Raw genomic sequence first — 24599 nt, forward strand, 5'->3', positions numbered from 1 at the left:
TAACATAACTATTTGCAACCATGAGTAAAGGTTAACATTACATTTTTTTTTTATAAAAAAAAACTTTCTTTTTTCAATGATTATTTATTATTATGATTTAAATAACATAAAAATTTAAATCGAAACGAGGTAAAATACTAATATTATTATTTACATAGTCAATCATAAAATTGAATCTGAAATCCTGTAATTTCAAACATGTTTAACTTCCAAAAGTCGTAGCACTGTCTACGCCGTAGACACTGCGTCGTAGCGATCAATACCGGTGTACATAATATTATGTCGCAACAAGTTTAAAATATCTTACGTAAATAAAATATTCAATTTATTTTCACATCATGCCAGAAGATATAAACACCAATATTTGCAACATAATATTTTAAAACAATGTAAGAAAAAACTTAATTTTATTAAGAAAAAATACTGTCCAAGTATTTTGTTAAATTTGTAAATGTTGTCTTTTTTATACATATTTTATTTGTTTGCAGTTCGTTAAAGTATTTTGCATGCATTAATATTCGGTGTTAATATGTAAAAACAGAAATATAATTGAGCATTTAAAAACCTCATACAGTTATGGTGTAGATTAAACTAATTATATATGTAGAATAACGCAATATAGACACGGCTTTTAATACACGCAATATCCGATTAACTTAACATTATTTATTACAATTATATTCAAATTAAAATTATAGGCAGGATTAAGTATGGCTTTCTCTTCCAAAATTTATTGAAACCGTAAACCGACGCTGATGTGTTCGTTGGTTTGTTTGCTTGCTTGAACGCGCTAATCTCAGGAACTACTGGCCCGATATGAAAAATTGTTTCAGTGTTAAAATGCTCATTTTTTGAAGAAGGTTGTAGGTATCATCACGCTAACATCAATAAAAGGGGAGCAATGCGGGTAAAACCGCAGAGCACAGCTAGTAATTTACACTAATTAATGACGTAAATGAACGATCATGTATATAGTTTTTTTATGACAACGGATATAATTTACAGCCGAAAATTCCTTTCAGGCCTTTAACCAACACGTGCATAAAACAAAATATGCGGCACGCCATACTTGAAAATAATAAAAACTACATACGTCAGAATAGTTTACATATCTTTTTAATTATATTGCAAATCACTTGATATAAATATTATTATGTGGACATGATAATTCATTCAATAATCAGTCATGGCAATCTTTGGATTGTTTGGTTTTCTGGTTTTGCTCGAATGCAGAGCAGCGTATGGTGAGTGTTGCCACTACGTAAATATTAGTGTCCGACCGAACTTTCGGTTTCGGTTTCGGTTTCGGCCGAGTTTCGGCCAAAAATCAAGTTTCGGCCGCAGTTTCGGTTTCGGCCAAAATCGGCCGAAACTTTTGCCGAAACCGAAACTTATTTCGCAAGTTCAGTGAACTTAGTTCACACATGTTCACGCTCGCCTAACTTCGTTTTCCTCGGCAACGCTTTGACGGACGCTGGTTGGTTGACCCACGCTGATGGAAACAATTTTTAATTATCTATGTTGAGATTGGAACTGGGTGTAATAGTAATTAATAATTATTATTTTTATATAAGAGGTACCTAAAAGAGACTGATTATTCTTCTAAGTACAAATACCAATCCAAAGTATTAAAGTATTTAAAGTAACAGTAACAATTACTGATTTGATTTAGATGACTGATTTTACTGAGAACTTAATTTGAAAAAATAATAAAAATTAAAATTGTTATTATTAATATTTTAAAAATATTATTTTTTATTTTATATTAAACTAGCGACCCGCCCCGGCTTCGCACGGGTGCAATGCTGATACTAAATACATTACAGAAAAACTGTGAACGTTGTATATAAAACATAGCTGCCCGGCCGGCCGGTACCGCCGCAAACGCTACGTCCCGCAATTTTTAAATCTGTAATATCTTCGAAAATATTCACATAAATCATACGGTGTAAGGGGCCATATGGATCTATATTAAATGAACAATGTATTCAAGGTATTTAATTGGTTAAGGATTAATGCTGTATTGGTTAAAATCGCTTCGAAAATTAGCCATTATTTGTCGTAAAAAGTAAATGACAAAAAAAAGTTATTGTGGGTTATCCATAAGAGATAGACATATACCATCACGGACTTTTCTGTAGACCTTTTCAATGTGTATAATAACTTAGTACATTATTTTGATAAAACTCGTAGGGCAACTCGTAGGGGCTGCGTTTGCAATGTAAGCGGAAAAAATGTAATTTTTTACGACATCACATTAGAAACCTCAAAAATAACAGTACTTCTCCACTATTTAATGGATGTTATTATACATATAAACCTTCCTCTTGAATCACTCATCTATTAAAAAAAACCGCATCAAAATCCGTTGCGTAGTTTCAAAGATTTAAGCGTACAAAGGGACATAGGGACAGAGAAAGCGACTTTGTTTTATACTATGTAGTGATAAATGATTACTGTGTTTTCATTTCATGCCCTAATTAAGGCAAAATAATAGGTAAAATGAACCAAAGTTCAGTATTTTTAGAAATTTCATACTTGACCACGTGAGTTTCGGTTTCGGTTTCGGTTTCGGCCGAAACTGAAGCCACGGCCGAACATTCGGTTTCGGTTTCGGTTTCGGCCTGGAAACCAGTTTCGGTCGGACACTAGTAAATATGAAAATACGTAATTTTATTGTGTAAAATGTAGATAAATAAATATTCATTTTTTAGTTAATTTCCTGTTTTGAAGTGAAACTTCTTAAGGCGTGTTGAGAGTAAAATTCCAAGGTCACGTAAGGTCATGGAATAAGGCGACGGTTTTGGTATCTTTGAATCTTGCCAAAGAAGTTTCACTTCTGACACGTGTGCTCCGCACACACGATCTTTTTTAACATGATATTATTAGCTTCATCTTAATGTTTGTTTGTGTGTATGTTTTTATGTAACCGACGCTTTTATACTCAATTTGGACCACTCAAAATGCACAGATTTAATTCAAACTTCGTACACATCTCAAGGATCGGTGTAATTACAATAATTTCATAACATTACAATTAAAACGTGCATCTTTAGTTTTATTTATTAAACTACTAAACATTATTATTCTAATTTTACTGCTTTTTCAGAAGGAGGGTAATGTTTGTTTTCTGTCTTGATTTTTAATATTTTTGTGCAGGATCATTTGAAATAGTAGGCGGTGATCCGGTAAGTATAGAGAATGTCCCGTACTTCGCGATATATAAGGTGAAGCACATGGACCACGGATGTGGAGCTTCCATCGTCACAAGCCAGTTCGTTATATCAGCAGCACATTGTTACTTGAGTTTTGATGGGTATGGTTTATTTTGTAATTAAAATTTTCTAATGATGTTCAATCTAGGGTATATTGAGGGTAGCTAATTATATGATAGTGTACAAGTATTTGCGCAAACATAAGTACCTACACTACTATATGCAATCCATACTAATATTATAAATGTGAAAGTAACTCTGTCTGTCTGTCTGCTACTCAATCACGCCTAAACTACTGAACCAATTTGCATGAAATTTGGTATGGAGATATTTTGATACCCGAGAAGGGACATAGGCTACCTTTTATTGCGAAATATGTACCACGGGCGAAGCCGGGGCGGACCTCTAGTAGGAATATATGTTATAGACAACTTATACATCACAAGGGAACTGCCAGTTGTGCATGAAAAAGTGAAAAACTACTTCAATTATAAAAAGGCATCGATAAGTTCGTATAAGAAAACAACGAAGTTATTTATTTACGTAGTTTATATAATTGTTATCTTATCTCCGCAACATACTAAAATACATATAAAACTACGTTCCCTCTGATATATTTTAGTATTCTCTCCACATATCTCATCAAAACTAATATTATCGAAAAATAAACCAATTTGTCGATTATTATTATATTTATATTTTGACGACGCGGTTGGCGCAGTAGTAAGTAACTGCCTACTGAGCCGACGGTCCCGGGTTCGATCCCCGGTCAGGGCAAATATTTGTGTGATGAACTCAATTATTTGTTCTTGGGTCTGGGTGTTATTATCTATATATGTATTTATTAAATTTTTTTTTATCGTCGCCTAGTACCCACAACACAAGCCTTAATTGAGCCTACTGTGGGACTAGGTCGATTTGTGTAATAATGTCCTATAATATTTATTTATTATTTATATTTATTTATTTATTTCATCACGACAGGTAGATATAGAAAGCAGGTGACAGTCGTTAGAGTCGGAAATAATTTAGACAATAGCAAAGTGAAAGAATAACGCATAAAAAGGGTACATGATAATTACAATTTTACATTACTCTTTCAATCAGTACAGACTACAGTCCCCCACAACAATTATTATTAGAGGCCGTAGGTACCTAGGTATGGCACACAGTTGGTAACAAGGATTAATAATGTTTGCTGTAGGTACGAGTATATCTACTCCCTAGAGTCTAGACCCTACATAGTGTAAAACAAATACACTGCCCATATACGTTTTTTTAAGCTATAATTGCATAGCTTCTATCGCGGGCCTTGAGCGCGGGGACCGAATCCAGAAATTCCGTAACCAAAAAACCTCACGCTCCCCACTCCGACGGGCACGGAGGTGTGGCTTGAAGGCATAGCATGCAATAGCTTTACCGCGGCAGTCCCCGAGTGCCACACGTCTTTTTTTTAATAGATAGGGTGGTTCTTGAAGAAGGTTTTAACATATAATTTGTATGTGTAGAAAAATAATTTTCTACAAAATGAGCAACAAGCTGCGCATGAATAGCTAGTTCATAATAAAATTAGAAAGAATTTTAAAATCACGTGCGACGGTGTTGCCAGTGTCGTCTAAGCCGATCAGCATCGGATTCATCTACTTTTTTACACTGGCAATACTTTCAAAATAATACTATATTTTTTTATTGTTTCTAGGAATCCAACAGAAGTAGTTGTTGGCACAGATAAAATAAACGAAGGTGAACACCACGAAATCATGGCATCTTATCCGCATCCAAGTTTTACTATGAATTATTTATTGTTTCATCATATTGATTGTGATGTTGTATTGCTCAAATTGAGTAAGAAGTTGATATTCAATGATAGAGTGCAGCCAATCGCATTAGCTGAACCCAACATGGTTATAGAAGATAACGCGGTATTTGAAACCATGGGTTTCGGTAGGACCAATCCGTATGTAAGTATTTTTTTTATGTTGGTACCTATATTTAATATTAAGATAAGATGAATATTGATATGTAAGAGTACAAAACTGTGAAATTTTTATGTGATTAAGAAGAAAAATCTTAAAAATCTCTGCCGTCTTTTTCTTATTTACATTGAACTACTGATTAATTGAATTGAACAAAACATGAACTGAACTTATAGATTATATATTTGTATATTTCTTATATGTGTATGTATATTCTATCTCTTATATATTTGTAAAAAAAAACCTATAACTTTCTAAGTACAAAAAAATATCAAATTCAATATGTATATCGTATTCTTCATTGAAATTACAACCAATATTTCGCTTTCAGGATCCAAACTCCCTTTCTGATATTCTCCTCGCAGTCGATGTACCCCACGTCACAGATAGAATATGCGCTAAAACTTACGGAAAGGATTTGACGAAACACATGATTTGCGCTGGTGAAGAAGGAAAAGATAGCTGCCAGGTAAATATCTTCTGTGTTTTTTTGTTATAGAAAAAAATTTGACCATGAGGCGGAATTTAAAGATATCAGCCCGATTGAATCTCAATTCGAAATACGGAGTCAGAAAATGTTCGTATTTACGTAAGAGCAAAAAGAAATCAATAAGTCACCAAAAAGTTCTTTTAAATAAAAACACAAACAGGTCACACTGTTTTGAACTGCGCCCTGGCCATTAATAAAAAAATATATAATTAAAAAAATGTACCTATGTTAGGCAAAACTTGTAATATAGTTATAGAGCATGCACCTTTTAAACGTAGTTAGAAAAACTAACACCGCTTGTAAAGTATATGTGGATCGAATTTAAACCTTCACCTTATACAATAATAAGATTTGTGACGTCGTGAGGCGTCATAAGTACACATTTGCGCTTAGCATTTTGTACGAGTAATGTGGCAAAACAAAGGCAAGATTTAAATTCCTGTGTACAATTTTAAAATCACATTTGCACGTAGAAATATAAACACATTAACAAAGTCTGTCATCGTTGGTAAATGTATATGCTGTTAACACTGATTATTTATAATTCGATTTTTGAAAAAAAATTGCCAATTTTAGTGAAAATTTATATTTTTCTGACTAAAAAATGAACATCCTTTCCATACAAGTTTCCACCTTGGTGAGAAAAATTAATATTTTTAATGAAAATAAAAAAAAAATCATATCTAATATCTATCTAATATTCTTAATCTTAATCTTAATATCTTAATACTATTATAAAGGCGAAAGTTTGTAAGGATGTATGGATGTATGGATGTATGGATGTATGGATGTATGGATGTATGGATGTTTGTTACTCTTTCACGTAAAAACTACTGAACCGATTACAATGAAATTTAGCACACATATAGAGGGTAACTTGGATTAACACATAGGATAGGTTTTATCCCGGAAATCCCACGGGAACGGGAACTATGCGGGTTTTCCTTTGAAAACGCGGGCGGATCCGCGGGCGGAAATCTAGTCTAGTATATTATAAAGGCGAAAGTTTGTAAGGATGTATGGATGTATGGATGTTTGTTACTCTTTCACGTAAAAACTACTGAACCGATTACAATGAAATTTAGCACACATATAGAGGGTAACTTGGATTAACACATAGGATAGTTTTTATCCCGGAAATCCCACGGGAACGGGAACTATGCGGGTTTTCCTTTGCAAACGTGGGCGAAGCCGCGGGCAGAAATCTAGTAATATCATAAAAGACCTTAAAATAACCATAGAATTCTTCGATTTACAATATCACAAAATTCATTATAGATTTTTAGATATTTGATGCAATACCAAATAGACATTCTTGATGTGTTTGCCGGTTTCTATTCTACATGGAGCAGGTAAGGCGACGATTTTGGTATCTTTAAACCTTGTCAAAGAAGTTTCACTTCTGTCTTGTGCTCGGCACACGCTCTTTTTTCAATAGACTTTTCTTGAAATATAGTTTTTTTTTTCAGAACGACAGCGGTGGTCCTTTAGTATACAAAGACAAGCTAATTGGCATAGTTTCCTTCGGCCGCAGCTGCGCTGAGAAAGACACGCCCGGTATCTATGCTAAAGTGTCAAGTCTACGTGATTTCATTGACAAAATTATTAAAGAAAATCAGTAGGGTTATTTCAGCGCCACTGGAGCATTAGTAGTGAAAGATTCATTTTTAATGAGTATAATGCTCTGTGAAGTATATTTTTTAAAGATTTTATAAAGAGTTTTTTGTCAAATTAAATAAATAATTTAATAAATCAAATGAAATGTATTTTTATTTTGTGGTTTTAGAATATCACGTAGTAGCACGTTTCTTTCTTGTTATTTTGATACAACATTCAGGACAATAGGCAGGCATAATAAGTTCATAATTTTATCAATTTGACCGACGCGACGCTCTTGTCCATCATTAAAAATGATCGATACCATTAATACTGCCCAGATAATCAAACTAGACAATATATCTAAATCATATCTACTAATTATAATATATTATATAAAATTCCGAAAAATGGGGGCTATTTTTTGGGTGGGTACTTATATTTTTTGCCCAGACAAGTTTGTAAAAAGTTTTTTTAAGCTAACAAAAAAAGTGAAATGAGCGGCGCGTCGTCGTGGTGTGCTGCTAGTTTTATATACTAGTTTTATATATGTATATGTATGCATGTAACAAAGCTAAAAATATGTATACCATAGATACCAATGGAATGAAAGTTATTCATGGTCATTCTATAAATATTTTATTACATTTTTGTGAAATAGTTTTTTGTGTTCGAAATAATAAAACGGGCAATATTTAAATATTTTACTTAATTGTCTATGATGGCTGTGATAGGATTGTTCTGCCTTTTGTTGCTTTTAATTCAATGTAAATCGGAATATGGTTTGTAACATAAAATAGTTTTTTAAATATAAATATATATTTTTTTTTGATTTGTTAATAAGTAGGAATTGGTTTTGTTTATGTTAGCTTTAAATAATAATTATTAAATGGAGAATTGAATAAACAAGTTTTGAATTATGGTTTTTAAAATAAATCTATAATATAAAAATGAATCCCAAAATGTGTTGGTAAGCGCATAACTTGAGAACGGCTGAACCGATTTCGATAATTCTTTTTTATTATATTCCTTGAAGTACGAGGATGGTTCTTACGTAGAGAAAACGTAAATATGTACCACGGGCGAAGCCGGGGCGGACTGCTAGTTAGTTATATTTATAGTTTTACATATTTTAAATGTATGTATATGGATTTGGGTTGTTGGTCACTGTCTGCGATAAAGATGCTTTCGTTTCATTGATTGCATGTACATATTATATAAAAGGTTTTTTTAATTGTGTTCAATATAGCGTACAATAAGGAAATTTTCATTCATATTTGGATAAAAAAAATGCCTTTGATTTATAAACTATTTCTCTATTAGCTTTTTTTCATCAATTTATTGCAGGAAATTACGAAATAGTGGGTGGAGACACGATTAAAATTGAAAAAGTTCCCTTTTTCGCTATCTACAAACCAAAGAAAAATAGACATGGCTGTGGGGCTTTTATCGTCTCTGATCAATTCGTTGTTTCAGCAGCGCACTGTCAAATTATTTTTGAAGAGTACGCATGTTTTCTTTTCTTTTTTTTATATATTTTGCTGTCTCTGTATATTTTATATTAGCTGCGCAATTTGAATTTGAATTCCTTTATTTGTAAAAAGAAATAGAACTACATTAAAGGATTTTCGAAAATTCACTTGCTTCGACCGGGAATTCAGCAAAATTTGCTATCTCAAATATTTCAAGTACTTTCCCTCCAGGGCCAATCGAAAATTTCCACACTGAACCTATATATTAACTATATTGTACAGTACAGTAAACTATAGTTAAGGGTCGGAAGCCATACATACTTGGGTACGGTTTTTTGTTAATTGATTCGGAAGAGATTAAGGAATTACAATATTTTCACACATGGAACTGTCTTTGAAGATAACGTGAAGGCAAACTTGTGAAATAGTGCCATAAATCTGGATACATTATAAAATTTAAATAAATCATTATTATAATAATTAATAAGTTAAGTGAATTCATTTTAGAGTTCACTATTAGTCAAACATTTCCATATAGGTATAGGTATTAATTCTATAAAAAGTAGGTACCTACTTACTATCTACATGTAGATATTTTTTTTAATTATAAAATATATTTTCTACCATATACCTATTTGTAGTGTAGACACAGAAGTCATCGTTGGAACAGATAAAATAGACAATGGAGAGCATTTAGACATCAAAACAGTTTACGTACATCCATATTTTGATGTAGCAACACTTGACAATGACGTCATAGTTCTTCAATTGGTCAAGAAGTTAGTATTCAGTGAAAAAGTACAACCAATAAAATTAGCTGAACCGAATATGCTTATAGAAGATGGTGCTGAAATCATGGCCATGGGATTTGGATTGACGGACCCGAAAAACGTAAATATGCTTACAATTTTATTTTTTTGATGTGTAGGGGTGTGTGATGTGCAGTGTGCTATCACCAAATTTGTGGGGTCGCCACCCTTGTCCCACGGCCGCGATCGTGAAAATAGCGGCTGAAATGGTTTTTACGATATGTCTCTTAAACTATTTATCTGATAAAAATGTGATCATTATTTGTTGCAAATTAAATTCTCCACAACTTTGGTCGAGTAACTTTTTGTCGTAGAACTAAAAATAAAAATGTTAGCGAAATTGTTCAGAAATTAGAGCTATTAATATTTTTCAATAAAATTTTTTTTTATAATTTTACGAAATAAGTATGTACATTCAATCATTTCAGGGAAAATCCCAGTCAAAGCAGCTTCTCTCAGTGAATGTACCTTACGTAAATACTACAATATGTAGTAAATATTACCCTAAAAAATTAACGAAGCAAATGATATGTGCTGGTAGAAAAGGAAAAAGCGTTTGCGTGGTAAATATAATATTTTATAATATATTATAATATTTTTTCAGCTTAGATTATAAGTTTTTTTTTTGCAAATGAAAATATGTTATCAAAATGTGATGCAGGAAAAATATATCGACAGGATTCTTTCATTTTTTATTTCAAATATTGAGTTTTCTTGTCTCTTTTTCTAAGGTAACATTTTAAGGAAGCCATACCGTCCCCTTAACAGGTGAATGTACTAACAAATTTCGGGGTCACAACAATGACCCGATTTCAGGAAATTGATGTTTACGATTCATAGGGGACTTCAACCTAATTAATTTAATAAAACAATTGTACAGGACATAATTACGTTAGGTATTTCTCTGATGTATATTTTTTGGAAGGGTCATATTATTTTAATTACGATATTAAATATTAATTTATAATATATAATGTCAAATTAACATAGAAATATTATAAATTGCTAACCGCCTTCTTAGTATAGGCAGTGGTTAACTCTGAGCATAGAAAGTTTTTTTGTCCCCACCGAGAATCGAATCCAGCACCCCTCGTATCTACGCCCACAAGTAAACCACTATGCCAAAGATTAATTAGGCGTTGATTGTCTATTAGTGGCATAGATAATTTCAATTGTTATATTTCAGGGTGATAGCGGCGGTCCCTTAGTATACAAGGGAGTTGTAATTGGCATAGTGTCGTTCGGAAACTATGATTGTTCGACCAAAGGTTCGCCTGCTGTGTTCGCCAGAGTATCGGCTCTACGTGATTTTATCGATAAAGTTATTAAAGAAAATGCCTGAGTATATTTCCTAGGTGTTTGTTCCATCGGTCGATATTGGTATTTAATCAGATTATAAAAAATATGTATATTTTATCTGTAAGTATTATTTTTTAGCACCTTTTAATCTTTAAAGTATTTTAGTTTAAAAATCATTACAGCCTACAGTTAAGTATCTAGTAATTTAAGGAAAACTTTTTTTTATACATATTTAAGACGATGAGAACTTATCATCAGTAGAAACTTACCTCCTCCATTTTGCTGGCACAAATACGGAAAGCGCCAAATGTTGCCCAGCCCCACAGAGTATCCAATGATTGAAAGGAAGAACTGCAGTTTTCCCGACCACGCAGCCCTGTCCTCATCCGGGGCATCGCGCTGCAAAGAGTTCCTAGACCCTTGAAGCACTATAGTAACTCCATGTGGTCTCTCACTACCATCAGCTCTTGTATTCAAAGGCGCCAATTCATGCCCATTGCGAGGACCGATCGGTTCAGCTTTTGCCGCCATCTTGCGTTCTTTTTTTTACTTTTTTTTCTATCGATTATTAACGGCCTATTATTTACGTCTACAGAACAAAATGAACCCTTTATTATTGTCGGTTAGCTATGGCAATCGATTCAAATCAAATAGATTTCAATTTGACCAGATTCTTCGAGTGGTAGTCGTTACCTATGAATATGTTCATAATATTTTATATTTTGTGTTATGTATTTCGACAAATACCGTATAGCGTCTTTCTTTATGAATTCTATAACTTTAACGTAGGTTCTCGTCCGTTGTAGCAACTTAAGCCGTAGTTTCAAGGAATCTAAGACGTTTGATGCCTCTCTGTGCATATGACTAAGTGTCTATTACTCAGATCGCTAATTAAACATATTTCTGCTCTATGTCTAAGAATTGATGATAATTGATCATGTGTTATGTTTGGGCGCCATGGTCGATGTATCAGAACTCCCCGTTAACTGTAACAAAGAAAACCACTTATTATTATGCACTTATTAACACTTGCCATGAATATAATAAATATAGCAATAGTTGAATGAATATGTGACTTATGGGTGCAGTTATTTTGTAATACTACGTAATTGTACCTATGTATCAATAATGCACAAAAAAGGCGAAGAGGCATTGCCCCATAATAATTACAGAAGCAATTACACAACTAATGATATGATGTTCTATAAAATTATATCCTCTTAGTAAAAAACGTAACTATATTCATTAGATACAACGTTTTTATAGAGCCCTTTTCGATTAGAAAATTAAAGCAAACTGTGATCGTGATGAGTTTAACAAAATACTTGAATAAAATCATAGTTTTAATGCGGAATATTACGGAAAATTCACTTATGATATAGGTCAAATCTCTCATCACTAATATCGGTTTACTCCGTAAACTGAAACATTTTGGCTTCGAGCCATAATGCTTTGCAAATCGCACTTTAACCTTTTCAGATACTGCAACTACGATAACTGCTAGATTTGATTAAATAAAATAATTTTAATAGCATTTCCTTGGAACTTAAACATCCCTCCAAAAGTAAAGAAAATATAGGTGAGGTGCGATCGAACCGATGCCGATGCATGTCGTAATTTATACATTTTAAAGATACAGTTTATTTTTAAATAATGCCAAGTTTTACAAACTTTTTTTTATAAGCTTAATCACTCTTTTATCTTTATTTTTTTTAAAAAGCGTATAAACAAAAAATAAATTGGGTTTTAAAATAATTGGATTTTAGTACTTACTACAAAATATATAAATTATACAATTAATCTGCCCTATAATTTAAATAATAAGTCAAAATTAAATATAAAGTTAAAGAAGAAGATTCAAGATTCACATAAAAAAGGTTTGGCATCAAAGTAAGAAATTCAAATCGAATTATAGGAATCAATACAGACACATACGTAACCGGTAACCTACCGAGCGTGTTATTACCTTTGCTCTACTTATAGACCGGGAGATACTGACACAAAATTTCGAGCCATTTGTAACAGGATGGCGGTTCTAAAGGGGTCTTAGTACGCAATGACAAAAAGAAAAATGATGGTGTGAACGCTGGTACTGGTGGGTTAGTCGCGTGGGCGTTAGTCGAACTCGTCGGAAAAATAGCGAAAGTCAAACGATTTGTAACACAAAAATTTTAGAATTTACCGATAGCCCATAAAAAAGAAGTAGGCGGTAGTGTCATGCCATACTTTTCCGGTATGACTTACAGCCCGCCATACCGTCGCGAATGTGTTGATTTAAAAAAAACAATTATTCAACCATTTGTACCAAGCTAACTTTTGCACAGGTAACCATCGTTGTGCAGCCATTTACGAAAATCGCCATGCCATACTTTTCGGACGATTCCAAATGGTCGCCATACCGCCGAAAATCTGCAAAAATTTTTTATTTCGCCTATCTTTTTGTACCAGTATTGCATTTGGCTTTTTGGAGAGTATTTGATAAAATGTGACCATTATTATATTTGCCATACTTCTAGAAGGGGGAAAAAGTGCTGTCATACTTGAAAAATAAATTTATTATTAATTTATATAAGTGAAGATTTCCAACACCTAGATCTTTGAAATTTTGTATTTATATTCGTTGATCCTCAAACTTACAGGAAAAATAAGTGCCATACTGTTACAAATCGTTTGACTTTCGCTATTTTCCGACGAGTTCGACTAACGCCCACGCGACTAAGCCGCCGGTACCAGCGTTCACACCATCATTTTTCTTTTTGTCATTGCGTACTAAGAACCCTGTAGAACCGCCATCCTGTTACAAATGACTCGAAATTTTGTGTCAGTATCTCCCGGTCTATTAACAACACACGAGTTTTTAAAACATCCAGTGGCTAGATTTTAACCTTAACCTGATATTCTAAAACCATCCAAATACCTTATCAGTTCATGCTATTTTAACCTATCGGATGTCATCACTTAGTGACGCTCTCACATTTGTGTGGCTTCATATAAAAATAACAGTAAACAAAATGACGCTTGTGACTGTGACTTGGGTCTTTTAAGATACATTTTCATCACTTTTCGTGTCGTTCTTCAAGTTAATTGTAATCTAATATTTCTAATTTTATATATTATAAAGGCGAAAGTTTGTAAAGATGTATGGATGTATGGATGTTTGTTACTCTTTCACGTAAAAACTACTGAACCGATTACAATGAAATTTAGCACACATATAGAGGGTAACTTGGATTAACACATAGGATAGGTTTTATCCCGGAAATCCCACGGGAACGGGAACTATGCGGGTTTTCCTTTGCAAACGCGGGCGAAGCCGCGGGCGGAAATCTAGACTTCAATACGTCTTCAATCTTCCACACAAACTTCTTTTTACGGTGCATTTACATCAAGCGAATATAGAGCTAGAGCAAGAGTATGCTTACGTGATCATTTAGATTTTAGTGTAAACGAAAACTCGAATTCAGTGTTTGCATAGAATCTTTTCGAACGTATTAAGAATGCTCTACGCCTGTTTACACTAATATACATAGCGGGGTTAGAATGAGCATTCGCTCGTTAGATGTAAATGCACCATGAATCGTCTAATTTTATGTGGAATATAAAACTACGTCTATAGAAAGGTTTCACGCAATGCCCGATATTTGATTTCTAGAATGCTATGCCAAATATAACAACAGCACGTATACCTATTTACTTCAAAATTCTAGTCCTTTTAAACCCAAAATATACCCAGAATTGTATAGAAATGGATTAAATCTCTTCCCTTCCATTCAAGTTCCAAGTGAAAGGTCCAAATGGAACCAATCTAAAGATTGTATCCTGCAGCGTTCCCTTAATCGAGGCATTATAATAATCGTCCATTTTGACGAAGCGAAACCAAGGGGTGTGTGGAATTATGTCAAGGACACGGAAGTCTTTGTGTATCCCCTCTCTAAATAACGGGTTTCAGAGGACTTCTCTTCATATGAAAACAAATAGGGACTATTCTTTTGAAACTACACGTGATACGTCTGGTTTTTTGTGTCACTTTAAAATTATGTTAATCGTTCGAGAGATATCTTGGAATGAATACGTTAATTGTAAATTGTTTTACTCTCCCAAAACAATTTTTAATACGTAAATTGTTCTGGGAGAGTAAAGGTAATTTAATATTTATATATATCTCGATTTCCGTAGCGATGTAGTGTGTACTGTTTATGATAGAGTGAGTGTAGTTAACTTTTTAATATGAGTTTTTTTTGAGTATGGTTACATAGAAGTTACTCTAGAATAGTCTAGAAGTATGAAATATTACACACTGGTTGGAAAAACGATAGAACGACCGCTCTATGAATTTCGCGTATGAAGTTCCCTGTTATATCTTTTTTATTAGCTGTAATTCACATTTCGTAACGTAGTAACATGGATCGTAAACTTAAAAGTAACAAATTTAAATTTTCAAAAATTCCTACCATACTTAATTATTAAAATGTTAGTTTTATATATTATAATAATAAGGAATATATTAAATAGGTATATTTTATGATTGAAAATATGCTACAAATTAATAGACCGATAATAAAACGAGTTGTAGAGTTTCTTTAAATGTAACTTACTCGTTTTATAGATAGGTACGAAAAATATTTCAATCAATCAATCAAAAATTCTACATAATATTATACTAATATGAATACCTATATACATTTGTTTTGTCATATAAATAAAACCAAATTATGTGAGAAATTGTAGCAAACCACATAATATCAAATTTTAATTAAAATATATTTGTTGCATAATGTTTATCACTACAAAAAAATCACTATCACATGTACATTTTTTCTACATATATACTTGCTTAAAACAATTATATAACATTTGTTTAATACGTTTAAAGTACGTTTATTATACATATATTTGCATTTAAAGTACAATCAAGCAATTTAAAATGAATATGTGTTACGGTAGTGTAATTAATAATTATCTTGACAAATTAAAATAATTTATTTATTCATTTCTGAAAATAACGAAATGATATCGATCTTTTGACCCAATAAAATGACCCACATTTTGTTCAATTCCCATTTACCAGTGATATCCAATATCTATCAATTCTCTATGATACAATAAATCAAAGGATTTCGAGTTATTGGCATTCGATCAAATCGATCGTCGTTTAAGAAAATATTCATAAAAATTACTTGATAAAAAGTTCCAGGAAATTAAGATCATTATATTAAAGAGCATAGTCTGAACTGCATTTAAAAGTTATTTCAGAGAGCCTAGTAATGTTTTAATGAATATATGGAAGATGGAGATGCATGAAAGCATCGCTAAAGAACCACAGGTAAAATGTGATTCCGTAAGTTAGTACCTAGGTAAATTTAAATACGATTTATAAAGAGTGGCTACAGAGTTTTCAGTACTTTCCGAGTCAGATTGAAATATTAATAAAGTAAAAAATTGTGCACTTTGACTATTCGCGAAAAGCGCTTCTGAAAGATATTTAGTCGAATAAATAAAAGTTTGAATTTTACTTTATGGCAATACTTCTAGATCGCAATGAAATTTTGTATGCTTGTTCATAACGATCTGGAATAATTTATAGTCATCGATTGCTATTTGAGAAGAGCCGTGCGATGAAAATATGAGTTATGTGTTTCATTACGTAATACATTAAGTGAAAATATTTTCAGTATGCGCGAAAATATTTTAAGTTCATATAGATAGAGCCAATGTGTATAATAAATGTACAGTTAAATATTTTTTTTTTGTTTCTTTTTTTATTTAAATCTGATACACTATTATGAACGCGTGGGCTGAGTTATTAATAATATAAAAGTTGCAGATATTTCTCTACGTAAATATTTAATTTAATATAAATTAAATGAAATGTAGAGCCAAGAATTTTTTGTTCGGTAATTGGGTATTTGGGTATCGTATAATATTCGGTATTCATATAATAGCAATATTGAACTAGTAAATAAACGAAGTGATACTCTGAAATATAGTGAAGTGATTATAGTGTACTAAGAAACACATAGCATTTATAGTGATGTGTTTCATAGTTATAACTTATAAACTCAGGTGACGTAGAGTGCATTATAAATTATTTACTTTACTTATAAATATCTCCATTTATAATGAGTTTTTTACAAATATTACCTTATATTTAGTGTCTAATAGGATCTAACTAGACAATGAAACATTATAATTAATTTCTCTAGTTGAAGCATAAACCATAGACCATAGAGTAACTACGTAGTTATTTACATGATTTATGCCCTCGTGGCTCAAAACAAATGAGTCAAGGGACAGAAGTGGTACTAACTGGCATGATGAGATATCGATCGATGACCTACTAAGCGGAGATATTACAGACGTTATTCTACGGTGACTTTTACGTAACCTTTCAGGTTCACGACATTACCAAATACACAATACAACAAAAAGAAAAGAAAAAACATATTTCCTCCGATATTCATAGACAATATTATAGGTTCATCTGTTATCTATGCCAAGGACATTTTGAAAAAGCTCGCGTCACGTGTTATTTTGCACGTGGTGAGGAAGCGTCCTGGCCAGTCCTGACCTTCCCTACCCCCTGCACCCCGCACGCTGAGCATAGAATCGATAAAACCTCCGGGATGTCTAGAGCTAACGGGTCTGAACATAATATATGGATTTTTTTTAATGACTGCAGATTTTTTAGTAAGCTAATGACAGGAAAATATTTATCGTTGTGTTAAAATTAACGATATTTTTTTTATTTTCGCAATACCATTACATAATTAAAATGAATGCAAATTAATAAACTATTCGAAGAATATTGGTTCTACCGAAGTGCTTTAATCATTAAGACTTACAAATCTTTTTTATTGATTTCATGTAAATAATAATTATAGACCAGCAATACAAACTATTAACTACATGATACTGAAATGATATTAAAGGCAAAAAAGAAAGCTCTACCAAAAAATATAACATCTCTATATCTCTATAATTTATTCATGAGAGAAAGATGGAAAATAAATTAGCTTGAATAAATCATCTTGCGCTACACACATCAAAATAATCACTATAACATTGCATACCTTATACAAAAAAACAAAAAATCCTCATTCAATGATTTATGAATGTAACAAAAATAGCACTGACCATTCACAATTTTTTTTACTCGCAAAATTTCTCATACAAATTTAGAACTCGGATCGCGGGTACTAACATCCGCAACGGGCGACCCACACTAACTGGCGAGTTTTCTGCAGTACTAGAGATGTGCTCTTATCGATATCTTTTATCGACATTCCTTAAGGGTAAGTTATCATTCTACTAAACAAAAAAGATTATTAGCACGCGGTTCGAGAAGAAAGCTTTGTGCAAAATCTATCCTGCCTATTGTTATCAAACAAACAGTATTATTTTAGGCTAATGAACGAAAATAATAATATTAAGCATGTTTTTCCTCACGGCCGTTAATAATGGTATGAAAATTTACGGAAAATGATATATGTACTTCTTGAACTTGATGGAAGTGTGCCAATATTTACAGAAATCACGTTATGTTTATGAAGCCATCCATTACTGTCGCTTAAAGTCAAGTTTATAATTACGCTCATGTTGGTTTTGTGATAAAATAACCTTTACCAATTACGATTAAAGTACCTTTGTGTAATGATTAAGGTTACAAGGTCATTTTAAAATGTATTCATAAATTTCTATCGCAAAAATAAATAAAATTATACTTTAGCTACTAGCAATCCAGCCTTTGCAGCAACCCTTACTCGATAGCGGGGTTGTTTTACATCACTATTTTCCAGTGACGTCACGCTTAAAGCACGGGGTGAGCATGCGCGGGAAAATTCGCCATTTTGAATTCCTTTGGCCATTGTCGTATATTTTCGTCACATACAGTCACGGTATGTGAATAATTATGGCTATTTTTCGACCAAAAAATGCAAATAATAGAAAGATAAATTCCAGCCATCAATGAAAATATACTATAACTATAATACTCAGCGATAATGGGTTTATATTGACATAGACAGAATAGGTACGTAGGTTGTTAGTTAGGGTTCAAGTTAGGGTAGCTAGGTGCACTATTGATTTTTAAATCTATTACACAACGTTGTAGAAATCTGTACAGCTCTTGAGTCATTCAGCTTGTGGTGCAATTATATTATTATATCGTTCGTATTATATTACAAATCATATAGAAATTAAAAAATTAAAACGAAAAAATAAATCATTTCCTTCAACCTATCTATTTATGTATAAAGAATATTCTAGAAAATTTAAATTTGATTTATATATGAGGAAGTAGGAAATAATATAAAAAATAAGAACTACTTATACCTATAATGAACTCTGAAACTGAATTATATTACACTTCCCCTAAAAATGACAGCCTCATTTCGACGTACATTTTCAGCTCTCAACGGAGGTCTCACAGTGTCTCACTCTTAATATGATAATATTTGTGACACACTGTACCATGTCGTAAAAGGGAGTTGTAAATATTTTATCGACCCAAAACCATTCTACATTGCAAACATAAGAACTCAGGTCAAATTGGTTTACGTACTAGGTACCGTAGACCACATAGGTACCTACCTACCTACTACGTTTTAGGAAATCTTTTCCGCTATCTTACTATTATTATAAACGTGTTTGATAGTATGTATGTTTGTTATAAAAGTATGCAAAAGCAGCTCATCGGATTTGTTGAATCTTGGTTCATATAGATCCTACGTCCTATATGTCCTTTCTCGGATATCAAAATATCTCTATACCAAATTTCATGCAAATTGGTTCAGTAGTTAAGGCGTGATTGAGTAACAGACAGACAGACAGAGTTACTTTTGCATTTATAATATTAGTATGGATTATAGAAATAAAAAAATAATGTTCTTCGTTCAATTTTACTTCACTCATTGTAGAGTCTGCTATTCTCAATAATAGAGTCTTGACCGTACAAAGAAATTTAATAAGAAAACTAATTTAAGTAACTACTTACTCATTCTTAAATCCTTTTAGGTATAATAAATATAAGACACATATTAATAACACCCATCCTAGTTTTCAATTTTTGCTTATACTTCTGAACACACTGAAGAAATATACCTAGTTATAACTTATAAGATAAAGGTCTCTCTCATGTGACCTCGCCGCTATATTTACTGTTGGGGTTTCGAGTTCACAACACACCTCCATTCATTATAATAGTCTAAGCACTATTATAATAGCCTAGTCACGCCCTTCAGTTTCTCTCACCCCTGTGCAAGTACTAACTTTTAATAGAGTAAAATTTAGCGTATAATTTTAGCGAAATTATAGTTGAAAATGCATACGGTTTCTTGATACATATATAATTAGTTTTTTAGATTAGCTAATGGGTTTTTTTTGTTACTCTATCTTTTAGTTATTATATTACCAGTATAATAAATTCTTATTAAGAAGTACATATAATTAATTTTTAACATAAATATAGACACTATATTATATTATCTATTATTCTTACCGTATACATGCCACTTGTAATCGTCTCAAATTATCTCCAGAAACCGGAACACATTTTAACTCAAACGACAAACTCTAACATTAGCATTTATATGGAAATAGCACATGATATCGAAAAGTAATTTAAACTCAAAATGAATTATCAAATAAGTCATTTTACACATCAAATTTAATACTTTTGCACTGAATACCATATCAACTCATTATATACGTACTGGCATATTTTCTCCGCATATTTAAATTAAACTAGTTTTAATTAATTTTAAAATTTCGTCTAATTCGAGACGTGTTACTAACACATACGAAATATAATGACGCTAAAGCCTAGAAGCGAAACGTGCGAGTATTCTAAAATATTCCGTAAATAACATCACGTAATAAATCATAGAGTTAGAAATATTAAAAAATTGATGTGTCCATTAGGCAAGTAGGTACAGGTATATAGGTCAAATGGTACCGTACTATGACAATTATATAATAAACGCTTGATTTGCAATCAAGGCCCACCTTATAATGAACGTAGGTATTTTATAGATAACATTGTCATTTCGCCATGTGTATGTTTTTCCTTGATTGGTGAGGCGCCGGTGTCATGTTGCATGCAATGAAACTGTTTAAGAAAATAATTCGATCGATTGTTTTTATCGCGAGGTTGCAGATGCAATTCTCTGGTCCCGTGACATAAAGAAATGAAACTTTTTTTCTATAACAGCGTAAATCAATCCAACAGCTGTTGAACAGCTGATCAATCAAACACGTGAATAATTGTAGTAACTTATATTTTGTATATATGGTTAGCGTAATCTTTCAATCATAACGTATATCATTAAACACAGGTTTAATAGGAAAATGCAATGTGGCATTACGTGACTAGATCGCTTGGAATCTATGTATATTTATATTATATACAATTTTTTTTGATATTCGGAAGATGCTCAATACAAATTCATAAGGGAAGTGAGAATTTTTAGATTGTGCTATTTAAGTAATTATAATGATTCCAATTATCTCTTAGTTAGGATATGAGAGTTTTAAAGTTGGTATGTAATGCAATTTCAGAGGAACCAACATGGAAAAAACCAATTATTTTCATATATGCTACGCCGTAGGTGCATATAGTTTCTTTTGCCCGGGCTTCAACAAATAATGGTACCTAGTATTTAGTAAATAATTTGTTTGAAAAGCATTTACTATTGTAAGGTTTACATAAGTACCTTTTTATGAAATTCGATACGTAATTTTCCATATACTTGTAGGATGTTGTACTCGCTACTTTTTCTTATCTAGCAAAAACATAGGATAATTTTTTATTTATTAATATAATATTAATTTAACATTTGACTGTTAAAAAATATCTATCCACTTTTGTTATTAAACTAGAGAAACAAATGCAAAATCAGCTGATCAAATTGTGTTCTATATAAGCATTTTTCGTTATCACGCAGTTGCAATGTCAGCAAGCGTGAGCACGATCAGCACAACAAACCCATTCATTCATAGAATTTATAAATTATGTTATGAATGTATGTAATAAGTAATAATGCCAAAGCCAAAAGCTGCTAAGAAGTCCTAGAATTTTTAATAATTACTAAAAAAAATAAATTTAAGTGAAAATTAAAGGTATTATTTAATTCCTCATCTAATAAAATTTAATATTTATTTTTTAGGCTACTGCTGCTTTCAGGAAAAATCAATATTTTGGTGAATTTTCAAATTACTATCTTAACCCTAGAAGCCTAATCTATATAGAACGTACACAAAGCCTTAATATACGTCTCAGAGGCGTACACATATAAAAGCCCTTATTTAAGCTATATTGTTTAATTATTATTGTTTTAATAAAGCGGAAATTTGAATTTGGGAAATAAACTAAAAATAAAACCACACTGTTATCAATTATAACAATAATCACAGTTGTTTATTACAACATAAAAAACAATATGCATAAATTGGAACAAAAAAAATAACTTCTTCAAAATCAACTAAAACATACATTATTTTTATAGAATATCAATTTTTTTTTACGCTAATTATATATTCTGAGATCAAACATTACAACTAACCAGACTTTAAAGGACTAGATTAACTTTAGGAACAGTCTACACATAAATCAACCTTGTGCTCGCCACACACAGATTTTTACATTTATTACACACTAATTTTGACATGCATGGTTGGATTCGTTTCTTCAGAGGGCCCAGATTCTTGTAATGACGCAACGAACTCAAACACCTCATTATTTTCGTCCTCGCTTTGAACGTCGTCGATGACCAGCATCCACAACTTCGGAATTTGAATCCTCGTGAGAAGGACGTCTTCTCCGTTCAAAATTGCAATAATGTCGTCTTCATTTTTAATATATTGGACCATGACATATTTATACCTGAAACAATTCCGAAAAAAGATATAAAATACACGAAAAACAATCAAAAATAAAATCACTCAATATTAGTTAAAAGTTACACAAAGCCTAAACATACGTCTCACAGGCGTGCAACACTTCGATAAATAAAAAATGGCGGGACTTACCTTAATGATACAGGCACCGTCACCTAGCTCCCGTCGGCCACTGAGATAACTAAAGAGTACGACGCGCTAGCTTCAACCGTTAGAAAGAGACATCCAATATTCGAATTCTTGTACGCCTCGTAGGCGTAGATTAGGCTTCTAGGGTTAATCCCATTTTAAGCAGGGCATTGATGATTCAGTAAATGAATCGCTATTGACCTATTATCCAAGTTCATGTATAAAATAAAATATAAATAAAAGTTCTATTAATATCTAAAAGCTATTTCGGAAAGGCATTTTACATCGTGAATACGTAGGGTACTACCAATTTCTATTCTTAAATTGCGACCTCACGTCGACCGAAGTTAAACATTATCCGTTCTATGAACATAAAAAATTGATCGCGTATACTACGTTTTATTATCATGTGCCTAACGTCGACCTTCGCGTGGGTTGGCTCTAAGCCAAAATTAAACTGAAAATCGATGGTGGAACCTAACTGTAGATAGCTGGCTATCATCACCTCGTTATATCCACCTCGAGTGGATAAATTGGATGTTTATATAAAAAGCCCAGAACCAGTTATCGAGTTACGGTAAACAAACAAATTGTCTCATTATGAAGCCACAATAACGAAAATAAGCCATTTACTAAAATGTACCTACCTAAAGAGTATCTATCTCTAGCTACCATAACCTAAAAAATATGATCATCATATTTTTTCCATTACCTACTATTCTACTTATCATTGTGTATGTCCAAAAATACAATTAAAATTGAAACACAAGTAATCTTTATGACTAAAGCCCCGCTATGACCAATTTTGTCATATTATTGTACAGATTGTCTTACGAAATAGGACACCAAGGTGTGCCTGTGACCTAATTGTTGTTAATCTTTTTAACCCATTGCCCTTGAGTGATGTCATTCTGGACTTAATTACAGGACCTATGTCATTCCTTCTTACATCTGCTGTTAACTTATAACAATCTATTTTACTTTCAGGGCACATGTGTTTAATGAAAACTTGGTAGGTATAGGAACCTATACCTGAAAAATAATATCAACATTCCTACATAATAAATTAGTAAACGTAATAAATTGCTTTAAATCTGTTATAACATTTTCAGGCATCTTTCACGTAATAGATGTGTATAGTATGATAATATTAATCTCTTAAAAGATTTTCAAAATATTCTCTTTTTAAAGTATTGTCAAGAACATAAAGCTCTATTACAACATCTGAAGTACAATTCTATTCAGTACGAACTGCTCGCTTCTCACTTTTCAATTGTGTATTTTTCTTTGGTTTTAAAACATTAACTTTGCGAAGATTAAATTTTAGCCCTGCATTGCTAGGTTCTTGAGTAGGTACCTAAGCTACGAAATCAAGTTTTTATTCAATAGTGCCCCGACAGATGTTCTTCTGACCTATAACCCTTTTTTTCGTGTTTTTGCTTATAGAGATAAGAACCTTCCTTGTGCCTTAACAAAAACGTTAAAAAATGTAGCCGAATCGGTCGAGTCGTTCTCGAATTTGACGCTAAAAGCATATTTTGTGTAGGTATGGTCAGAAGTCAATAGCAATAAGACCGCCCAAAGAGTGTTTTTTTTAATTATTTATATTGAAGGTATAAATAATTATTGACTGAAACAATTTTATTGATGAGGAGATGAATAATTAATACAAGCTTATTTTAAATGTATATCACTCATAATTAATTTTATTAAATCAATCA

At 32.1% G+C, this 24599-nt stretch overlaps 3 protein-coding genes across 5 annotated transcripts in view; 2 read left to right on the forward strand and 1 right to left on the reverse strand.

The window, feature by feature from the left end:
- LOC149897630 (sodium- and chloride-dependent transporter XTRP3) overlaps window positions 1-18068 on the reverse strand; it is a 33486-nt gene extending 15418 nt beyond the window's left edge. For all 3 annotated transcript variants that reach the window (XM_090116160.1, XM_090116162.1, XM_090116161.1), the window contains exons 1-2: window positions 17928-18068; window positions 11127-11843 (exon numbers count right to left, since the gene is read on the reverse strand). In XM_090116160.1, the coding sequence (XP_089972286.1) occupies window positions 11127-11388 (262 nt within the window). In that variant the 5' untranslated portion in view covers window positions 11389-11843; window positions 17928-18068. The remainder of the gene's footprint in view (window positions 1-11126; window positions 11844-17927) is intronic.
- On the forward strand, window positions 1187-7303 carry LOC149897631 (vitellin-degrading protease-like). Its single transcript, XM_090116093.1, has 5 exons — window positions 1187-1244; window positions 3160-3316; window positions 4915-5176; window positions 5523-5660; window positions 7151-7303. Exons 1-5 carry the CDS (start codon window positions 1187-1189, stop codon window positions 7301-7303), a joined length of 768 nt encoding a protein of 255 aa, XP_089972219.1.
- Window positions 7999-10900, forward strand: LOC149897632 (trypsin-like). The gene is made up of 4 exons (XM_090116487.1): window positions 7999-8059; window positions 8625-8781; window positions 9391-9640; window positions 10745-10900. Exons 1-4 carry the CDS (start codon window positions 7999-8001, stop codon window positions 10898-10900), a joined length of 624 nt encoding a protein of 207 aa, XP_089972613.1.
- Window positions 18069-24599: the final 6531 nt, after the last annotated feature.

This window comes from Colias eurytheme, chromosome 25, assembly GCF_061535395.1.
Source record: "Colias eurytheme isolate Ceu_HAF_F1 chromosome 25, ilColEury1 Martin Lab GWU primary, whole genome shotgun sequence".
Classification (NCBI taxonomy): Eukaryota; Metazoa; Arthropoda; class Insecta; order Lepidoptera; family Pieridae; genus Colias; species Colias eurytheme.

Bases quoted from the DNA above. Each gene is read 5' to 3' on its own strand.
- LOC149897632 (XM_090116487.1), top strand. From the start codon at position 7,999: ATGGCTGTGATAGGATTGTTCTGCCTTTTGTTGCTTTTAATTCAATGT. The intron at 8,060-8,624 runs GTTTGTAACATA...AATTTATTGCAG, and splicing joins TCAATGTAAATCGGAATATG to GAAATTACGAAATAGTGGGT. The intron at 8,782-9,390 runs GTACGCATGTTT...ACCTATTTGTAG, and splicing joins TGTCAAATTATTTTTGAAGA to TGTAGACACAGAAGTCATCG.
- LOC149897631 (XM_090116093.1), top strand. From the start codon at position 1,187: ATGGCAATCTTTGGATTGTTTGGTTTTCTGGTTTTGCTCGAATGCAGA. The intron at 1,245-3,159 runs GTGAGTGTTGCC...ATTTTTGTGCAG, and splicing joins CGAATGCAGAGCAGCGTATG to GATCATTTGAAATAGTAGGC. The intron at 5,177-5,522 runs GTAAGTATTTTT...TTTCGCTTTCAG, and splicing joins TCGGTAGGACCAATCCGTAT to GATCCAAACTCCCTTTCTGA.